Source organism: Chiroxiphia lanceolata, chromosome Z (assembly GCF_009829145.1).
Source record: "Chiroxiphia lanceolata isolate bChiLan1 chromosome Z, bChiLan1.pri, whole genome shotgun sequence".
In the NCBI taxonomy this organism is placed as follows: Eukaryota; Metazoa; Chordata; class Aves; order Passeriformes; family Pipridae; genus Chiroxiphia; species Chiroxiphia lanceolata.
The window spans coordinates 38311082-38321275 of NC_045671.1; the positions used below are offsets into that span (position 1 = coordinate 38311082).

The 10194-nt window shown below is 37.4% G+C and overlaps 1 protein-coding gene across 1 annotated transcript in view; it reads left to right on the top strand.

Annotated features, from left to right (window-relative positions):
• Nucleotides 1–7421, top strand: part of DAPK1 (death associated protein kinase 1) — a 91195-nt gene extending 83774 nt beyond the window's left edge. The window contains exons 23-26 of the mRNA XM_032675697.1: nt 1214–1352; nt 2618–2738; nt 4218–4406; nt 5019–7421. Of these exons, the coding sequence (XP_032531588.1) occupies nt 1214–1352; nt 2618–2738; nt 4218–4406; nt 5019–6251 (1682 nt within the window). The 3' untranslated portion in view covers nt 6252–7421. The remainder of the gene's footprint in view (nt 1–1213; nt 1353–2617; nt 2739–4217; nt 4407–5018) is intronic.
• Nucleotides 7422–10194: the final 2773 nt, after the last annotated feature.

Sequence of the window (10194 nt, forward strand, 5' to 3'; positions counted from 1 at the left end):
GACTCTGGAAGTAATAGCTCAGAAATTTGCAGAAAAGTTTGCAAGTACAGTTAATTTGCAGTTGCTGAAAGTTTTTTGTGGCTCACCAGTCTAGCAAGGAAACTTAGTTCTTCAGAGTCAGAATTTCAGTTAATTTTTTCTTCTTGCTGATCTGATTATCAGGATTATTTAGATACTTTGCTTAAATCTGTCTTCATACTGATCAGCTCAATTTGGGCAGCCATGCAGCTCTGTATTGTTACAGATCTCTCAAGTAATATTTATTAACTGATGTTAGCAGAAAAGTTAAAATCTTTGGAATTATTTTCTAGTTATTTTGTCGAAGTCCTTTAACTGCCAAAAAAAAAAAAAAAAAGAAAAAAAAGATAATTACAAAATACTCACCTGGAAGTGTTATGCAGAGATTTGGGGAAATGTGGCTTTTAAAGAAAGAATCAAGATTATGTAGCTCTTAATTGATGAGAACTGAGCAGTGATGTAACCATATTTATCCCATGTGAAGTTTATTTCAGGCTAAAACAGCAGGATTGGGTGTATTGTCTCTTTTAAAAATAGTCTAATGATGTCTTTTCTTTTTTGGAAAATCAGTTTGAGAAAAGATTGAAAACTCTGTGTTCCGTACTGTCACCTCATTCATGCCATTTGTATCTTTCTTTCTTTTTCATTCTTTTTCATGGTTTCTGCCAGACTTTCCTACTTAACTCTCACGTAAGTGAGAGGTCATTGTTTGTGTAAGTACTGCAAAGTAGCATTCATATCAACATATGAATGTTGTAGACGTTTTGTGTTCTACTTACAATCCTCTACTCTAGAACTCTAGTATTAAGGACCACCCAAAGATTATGCAAAACCCTTTCAAAAAGCTGTTATTTCTGAATATTTTTTCCTCACACTATCATATTTTGTAGTTAATAGATGTATCATTAGTGCTATTGATTACTGGTTTTGTGGAAAAGAAACAACTAATGTAATATAACTGTATCTGATGTTATTCAAATAGTCTAGCTATTAATATATAGACAGTCCTATAAGCAGATAATAGCCAAAGCACCAGCGGTTATACTATTAATGCCTATGCTTAGAGTTGGTAAATCCACCATAAAAGTGCTTGATATGAAGAATGTAAAATGTATTTCTGCTTTTCTGGCTCAGTAAGACACCCATCTCTATAGGCATGTCTCACAGTGAGGGAGTCCTCTTATTTCTCTTCTAGCATTTGGTGGAAAGCTGAAAAGACCCCTGCATGTTGTTTTGGTTGCCACACATGCTGACATAGTGAATCTTCCTCGGCCTACTGGGGGAGAGTTCTACTATGACAAAGACATGTCACTGTTGAAAGAAATCAAAAACAGGTAAGTGGGGAGTGCATTTATATGTAGTGTTTAAACATGTTAATTGGAAAGAAAAAATACCAAAATGTATATGTAAAAGGTTTTTATATGGCTTAAGCTTTATGATATTATGATATTTTGAATATGTTCAGGAAGCCTGTATTGTGCTAAAATTGAAATATTTACCGCTAAAATGAGCCAAGTGTTGCCAAAATGAATTGTGGCTTAGGAGGTCTCGCGCTGTAAACACTAGGGTACATCCAAAGGCCCATTTCAGCTTTCTTTCTAATGTGCTGGTGTTCAGGTTTTGCAGTCTCAGAAAAGTGAGCAGTTCTCAGCTAAAAATTCTGGATGAAAAAGAGGCAACTTTACGAGAGAACCACGCTTTGCTCTGAAGTGATTTAGGGATAGGTATGAAAAAAGCCTAAATGAGGCCTGGAGGTACTCCCTACACAGTTTGCAAAAGGCTGGACATATAGAGTCACACAGGTGACAAGGTCATCCAAGAGGTATCTAGAAGTTAGGGAAACTTCTAGCATTCTTCAGCAAATATCTGGAGCATGTACTAATGGTAGATGGAAATAGGGAATTTTTCATGAACATGCTGTTGTTTAAAGTAACGATAACTTGTGTTCCCAGTGAGCACACAAGTGGGTAGCACGTGCTATGAGAAACCATTCATACCTGTGAGCACAGACACTTGTCTGGACTGTACAAGAAACAGATGTAGGAATTCCAGCACAATACTAGTAGGGCAGTATCTTGATCTATTGAAATAAACGGATAGAAAATACCTATGTAGTCTTTGGTGTTGGAATTTTTTTAAATGCAAATCTCTTCAGAACTCAGAAAACAGATTTGTGTGGTTGAAAAGTCAAAAGCAAGTGAGAAAGAGAGCTGGTGTCAAAAGCAATGACAACTGGACTATTTAAAGTAAGAAGAAAGAAAGCAACAAACATTACGACCTTAAAAATAATTAATTCCTGTAATCCCTTCTCTAGTAAAATGTTTTGGTTTGTATTTTCAAGTCATGTGATGCAGTTATAATTTTCTTCCACATCTTCAGCCATCATCCTGAGAGAAAACAATTTTCTCTCAATATCTGCTTATTTTCAAGACAACTAGAAGCAGCTATACTGTCTGTTATTATAAAATATCTTAGCACAGTCATTACTTTATCATTCCTGGAAGAAAAATATCTCTTGTGAAATTTAAGACTGAAGTACAACTGTATTAAGATATAAACTGGATTTGAGACTAAGTAAACAATAATTTTTGTCTTTTAGATTTGGAAATGATTTGCAAATTTCAGAAAAGTTATTTGTCTTGGATGCTGGAGCATCAGGGTCTAAAGATATGAAGCTTCTCCGAAATCACTTGCAAGAAATAAGAAGCCAGATAATTTCTGTAAGTAGTGTCCTATGTCCTGTGTTGGATCAGCCAAAATGTGAACATCACGTTTAATAATTTACTGTAAATTTCGAACTTATATTGTGAAGCATCTAGAAATAAGTGCTGTTCCAATATTTTTAGCAGCATGCTTTACAGGTCAGATGATAAACAACCTCCTGACATCAAAGATTCAGTCTTTATTTTGAAAATTGTAGCTGTTTTCAGCAGGTCACCAAAATGCTCTCTACTGAAAGAAAACAATTTGAGATTTTCAGTTCAAAGTCATAGTTTTGTATTTTGATTGGCAGTGATTTGATTCCAACATTGACCCTTTTTTGTTCTTTTTTTTTAATCAGCATTGTATTACAGAGAAACAGAGAAATATTTTATAAATATATTTCAGGCAAATACGTTTTTCTTAAATTAAACATCAGAGTAGGACAGTTTCCTCAACTGTTATAAAGATAATGAATATGTATTAACTTTTAACTGCCTTTTTTAACTGAAAAATTTTGCAGTTGTATGTGTATGTGTAGGTATATGTATATGAGACCAAAGGTAAAGTAACCATGGTTTGCTGTTAGCATCATGAATCCACAGAGACTTCCATACTAAGGGTAACCAAGTCAAATTTTTATGTAGCCTGTGCTAAATGGATTTCTATTTCTTCATACCAAGGGCCTTCTTAGTTGTGTTACACACTAACAAGATTTTCTGCAGCTACTTCTGATAGGTATTTTTTAAAGTTAATTAAAAATGAATGTATTACTGAGTTCATTCTGTGGGTTGAGGAAAATATTTAGTTTTATGCAAAATTCAGTCTACTTTACATTCCCAATGGTCTCTTGATTTAATAGGCTTTCCTTCTCTGAAAAAACTTTATTGTAGCTGTGATCACTGGCTTGAAATCTAAAAAGGGTTTTGCTGCATAAGAAGTGCATGCTGTGGCTTGAGAGTGTAGAAAGAAGGTATCAGTGAAGTCTAAGACAGTCAATACATGAAAGTACCATTTTTGCTTCTTGTCTGGTACCGTGCTTTCTCACCTTTTGAAGTAAATTGGTCCTGCAGAGGTATTTATGGCTACAAATTTTAAATAAATTTTGATAATTTCAGTAATAAGAGCAACTTAAAAATGCATGAAGGCAACTCATGGTGATACTAGGAACGTTTGCTTATTTCGGCCTTTCCCAAATCTTTGTTTGCGAAGCCTAGCCATGATGATGATGATGATTGCTTATTTCAGTGAAAAAGTGGTTTCTGGAATTCATTTTTTTAAGAAGAGTTAAATTGATCTTGTGGAAAGTGAATGCCAGATGATAAAGGTCCAGCACAAGGGGAACTCTTTAGGTCTAAATATACATTATGAATGCATTAGACTACCATAAAAAAAAACCAAAACCAAAAACAACAGCATCATCAACAACAACAAAACCATCAGCACCAAACCAATAGTATCATTATTCTCAAATGGATGTTTTCTGTGCTTCATTTAAGACTTGCCCACCTATGACTCATCTCTGTGAAAAAATAATCTCCACACTGCCTTCATGGAGAAAAATTAATGGACCCAACCAGCTGATGTCCTTGCAGCAGTTTGTATATGATGTACAGGAACATCTTAATCCCCTAGCAAGTGAAAACGACCTACGGCATATTGCACAGCAGTTGCATAGTATAGGAGAGGTAAGTGTTTTTACCTAGATTGAATCTCTTCATTAGCAAGGTACTCTTCTGGTAGAATATTGCTTTATGATTTTAAGCAAATGTCTAAAGTTGGGGTTTTTTCTCTCCCTCTTAAGACATCATAAGAAGTAGAGACTAGTTATTAATGCTTTTTGTTATTATTATTGTCTTATGGCTTCTGTTTCATTCAACATAATCTCTTTGAGACAGGAAGAATTACAGTTTATAGCTACAGCTGTAAGAAGATAAAATGCCCAGAAAGGATCCATATGCCATCACCTTCAATGAAGTGTTCACTGCATATGAGAAATTTATATGTGTCCATTAGAAATTGAATCATAGAATAAAACCTTTGCATAAACAGCTTGCAGAGCATGACTAGGCTTTCCAGCTGTTGAGCTCTAATCATTCCATTACTAGTGGAAATCAAGAACCAAATCTGGGTTTTTTTCTGAGCACTTGCCAGATATTAAAATGCACTGTTTGTTTTTCTCCCGTGAGCAGTGTTAATCAAATTATTTGGTTATGTTAGGAAGGAGAGAATGTGGGCTAACACCTTGTTATACAGTATGTAATACAGATGTAAACAGTAACTTTCATATTTATAAACAGATAAACATTATGCAGAGTGAAACTGTCCAAGATGTTGTGCTTCTGGATCCTCGCTGGCTCTGTTCAAATGTCCTTGGAAAAATCTTGTCAGTGGAGAACCCAAAAGCCCTCCATCACTATAGAGGCCGATACACTATAGAGGACATCCAGCGTCTGGTGACAGATAGTGACGTGGAAGAACTGATACAGATTTTGGATGCCATGGATATTTGTGCAAGGGACCTTAGTAGTGGAGCAATGGTGGACATTCCTGCTCTCATAAAGACTGACAATCTCCATAGGTCTTGGACAGATGAGGAGGATGAAGTGCTGATTTATGGGGGTGTTAGAATCGTTCCTGTGGAACATCTTACCCCATTTCCTTGTGGAATTTTTCATAAAGTTCAGGTGAATCTATGCAGGTGGATTCATCAACAGAGCACAGAGGGAGATGCTGATATACGTTTGTGGGTAAACGGATCAAAGATTATGAATCGCGGAACTGAGCTTTTAGTGCTGCTAGTCAATCATGGTCAGGGTATAGAGGTTCAAGTTAGAGGACTGGAAACAGAGAAGATCAAGTGTTGTTTACTTCTGGATTCTGTGTGCAGCACCATTGATAACTTAATAGCCACAACCTTACCAGGTCTTCTGACTGGGAAATACTACCTTAGTCCTCAGCAGCTGAGGGAGCATCATGAGCCAGTAATGGTCTACCAGCCTAGAGACTTTTTCCGTGCACAGAGTCAAAAGGAGACATCACTAACTAACACTATGGGAGGATATAAAGAGAGCTTTAGCAGTATACTGTGTTTTGGGTGTCTTGATGTCTACTCCCAGGGAAGTCTAGGAATGGATATTCATGTTTCCGATCTGAATCTACTTACCAGGAGAAAATTAAGTCGACTTTTGGATCCACCTGATCCTATGGGCAAAGATTGGTGCCTTCTGGCCATGAACCTGGGCCTCCCTGATCTTGTTGCAAAGTACAATACAAATAATGGAACACAAAATTACTTTCTTTCAAGTCCAGTTCATGCCCTTCTGCAGGAATGGAGTAATGCACCTGAGAGTACTGTAGGTATCCTGATGTCTAAGCTGAGGGAATTAGGTCGCAGAGATGCAGCAGATTTTTTACTGAAGGCATCATCTGTATTCAAAATTAATTTAGATGCTAACGGTCAAGAGGCTTATGCTTCCAGTTGCAACAGTGGCACATCTTATAACTCAATTAGCTCTGTAGTGTCACGGTAAGAGGAAGTGTTTTGCGTGGACGTCCTTTTAAACTGGTGAAAGGATAAAAGATACAGTATAAGAGTTACAGTGCATACTAATTTATGAGATTTTACGTCAAAGGATCCTTCTCTAGTGCCACCGTTTATGTGCATAACCTTTCTGCTCCTAACTGTGAATTGTTGCTCTTTATTAAAAAGACTGTTGTACTTCTGGTGGTTTAAAACTATTCCTGATACAGAATGTGCTGCTTAATACTGCCATTTCAACTGGAAAGTCTTAACTTTTGGATTATATATTGCAACTGTTTTATATAATTCTCCCCATAAAAGATAGGGGGAGAATAATAGCACATATTACCTTAAATGTGTATTTCTTACACCCTTTTTTTTCTTTTCACTGTGTCCCCTGCTTGAAATTTTTTAATATTTTTAAGGAGCAAAATCCACCATTTGTGATCAATCTGACCAAATTTAAGCGCATTGTTTTTAGCTGAAAAAGCGAGTGCCTTTTGCAGAAGGGAGGGTGCAGTTGATTTGAATGACCCTGCTGGAGTTACAAGAACATGCTACCTCTGTTTCACTTAAATTGTCTGCATGCTTATCATTGCAAGTGGTGCTTGCCTTTTAATTTTTCCTGCACTTCTAAGACATTGGTGATGACTCACACAGAGCATTCCTGTGCCAGTACTATGGGTATAGACATGTGATACCTAATCAAATTCAATTGCAGTCAGATCATAATGTGAAAATCTCTTAAACTTGCCAATTATCATGCTTCATTATTTCCATGCACCTCAGGTAAAAGTTCATATCATTACAGAGTTCAAAAAACACAAGTGTTGGATACTGCAGAATAATATTGTCTAGCTGTCAGTTGTAATTTGTGTATAACAAAGGTTTTCTACTATTAGATCCTGCGTTACTTACTTCCTGTACTTGAAAACTTCGATGGGGATAAAAAAAAAAGGAAGCAAGGTTTCTTGCAGTGATAACTTTAAAATTGATATGAGGGAATATGACCCATTCTCTGTTCTAAAAAGCATGTAATTTTCATGGTGCGATATGTGTTTGTTTATATATATTGTATGTACATACATTAAGACTATTTTTTCCTTAATCTTACAATGTAGTAAAATTTTAAAGGACTTTTCTACAAATAAACTGTTGCTTGTTGCATCTTAGTTGATCATATTCTGTTGCTGAAGAGTACTGAACCTTCTTTTTTCCTTAGAGTCTCGATTGTAGAGAGGCAGTGCCGGCTTCTGAAGCTCTGGGAACCTCCTGTTTCACTTCAGAGGGATATCTTAGTACACTGCAGCAATATTTTTTTATTTGTTAGCTGCAGAGGTGGTCCCCAGGCAGCATAGGAATTTGCATTCATTTTGACAAATGGCAAGGCAAAGCAGATTGGTACATAGCCTTTTTCTTTGTGTTTTTTTGCAAAGGAAACTAAAACAGCAGATGCAACATTGTCATCAGGAATCCTCCAGATTATGCTGTGCTGCAGAGGGAAAGAACACTACATTAGAGCCTGTGCTGCAGTAATGGTCCTTTATGTTAAAGATCCCTTCATCACTCAAGGAACTGTGCTGGTGCTGCTTATTTAAACTCCCAGCATCACTCCCTGATAGCTGCACAGTCTCAATATGACACTTTTATGCAGGCAGCTTTGCATAATACCTCTACCCTCTGTATGATGGAAAGAAATTAAGTGGGCCCTTCTTAAAGTGCTAGTTGCTGTTTCCCAGTGCCTTTCTTTGCATATTGTACCCTTGCTTTATTAAATACTTTTCTGGGTATCACTAGGCTCCTTAGTTAAACATTTTTTTGAAGTCTAGTCCTCAGTAAGAGGTATGGTTAATAAGAAGTCCTACCCTGAGGTGTCTGTGCTTTGATATTCTGCCTCTGACAAACTGCATTCAGCATCTTCCACTGCTGCTCAAAGTTGTTCTGGGCAGAGCCCAGCTCTATGCAGCCCATATTTGCCTGTCAATTTATGGCCACCACCATGCTTCCCCTTCCAGCTGTGGACATGTTCTGTACTTCTGTCAGATTCTGGTATGTGATGGGTTCTTCATGTCATAAAACTTTATACTTTTCAACCAGAAAAGCTTTCCTCCCCTGCCTCCTTCCCCAGATGCTTTATGTGCACTCAAGATGCATGGTTGACTTACCAACACTGATTCATTACTTCTTTTACTTTTGTTTGTTTGTTTTACCCCTCCCAACAGCATGTTCCTGACAGTTCTCTGCTTTCATTTACTGTAAAATGCAGCCCTGGGAGTATAAATGACTTAGTGGATGCTATGATGGATCTTTGACCAGCAGTAACAGCCTCTTGCATCATTTCCAGTTTTCATGGTAATTGGCTCAGGAAAGTGAGTCATAGTCATAGGATAGCTTTGGATTGCTTTGTTATAAATCCTGTGCCACGGACTAAAAAAAAAATTTTATTTCCTAAATTACAGTTAAATAAAAGAAAAGGCTGGCAATGTGATACAAGTGGGCATCCCTTCATTGATTCTCTGTTTTGTTTTGTGAATGCAGCTAGGAGCAGAGCTGCATTCCAGGACTATGTTTAAAAAATACACTGATCCTCCCTGACTTACTCCAGAAACAGAAAATGCAGGTCTTTGCAAAATCAAAAAGTTTAGCCATAAATGTACAGAATGTATAATTCATGCAAGGAAGATGCTAAGCTCAGCTCCGGACAGTGAAATAACTGAAGCTAGATACTTATCATTCTTGTAGCTTCAGAGCAGAGCTGCTGAAACACAACTTTGAGCATAAAGCAGATGAGGCCCAACTTTCATTTTGTCTTCAAAATCCATAATACAGACAAACTCAAGCTTGCAACACAGCTGCTTAAGGCCAAGGTGCATTACAGGTTGTCTTGCAGTTTAGAAATGTATTCTATTGACACCTGTACTCAGATTCTGAACAAATTTTCTGAAGAAAATAGGGAGGGAGCAAGCATTTTGGTACAAATCAGTTTTCCAGTGTTTTCTCCCTGGCATGCAGCAGCATGCATAGGATAGGAAAATATTGCTATTTGTATTGGGTTTTACTTGTTGTATTGTCTCTGGGAGTTCTGCTGCTGACCAGACTGCTGAGTTTGGAAAGACACAAGAGATCAGTGGCAAATGATTTTGAGGGTGGGACAAGGGCATCCAGGGGTGGCCTTGGGTAGTGGTAGATATATACAATTCTTGTCACCTTAAAAGGGTGTAAACTGGAGACAGCCACAGGTTTTAAGATCTTTGGGATTCAAGTGATTGAGAAAGAATTATGAGACTGGTGATATAGAAACACCCAAATGTCAAGAGATTGACAGAGCCAGGAGGCTTAGAAAGGAGCCAGAGCACAGTTTCCTAAAAGGTCAGGTCTTTACAGAGAGCAACAGTGAAGCTGTGCTGGAACCAGTTCCAGGTCCTAAACTCTGCTGTCTGCATTCCTCACTCTAAGGAGTTAATTCAATGCAACCTTTTTATTGCAGAGATGCTACATCATTGTTTAAAACGGGTGCCTCAACTTGAATCACATCACTATTTCAGCTTTGCCAGTGAAATGGAGGAGTAATCCCCAAGCTGTAACTCCAGAGAAAGTAAATGAAGCATGCTGCTGGCTGAAACCTCTCTTTAAGTCAGAGGAAATGGAGCAGTACAGTACCTTCTTTGAAGGTGGCCTGAAAGCACTCTGCACAATATGAAAATTTATTTCTATTTGACTTTTTGTTGTTAAACTCATTCCAGCAGGTCACAAAAAACCACCAGGATCAGAAATTCACTCACCTTTCTTTTCAGTCATTGTCTGACTCGGAAGTCAAGGTAATGGATAGAAAAGAGGAAGAAAATCAGTTTCTAACAGTGCCTAAGGTACTTGGTTTCCAAAAGGGTTACTGCCAAGCCATTCAGACTTTTCATGTAGAAGTGTCTGGATCTCCAAGAGTCAGATGAGCTGTA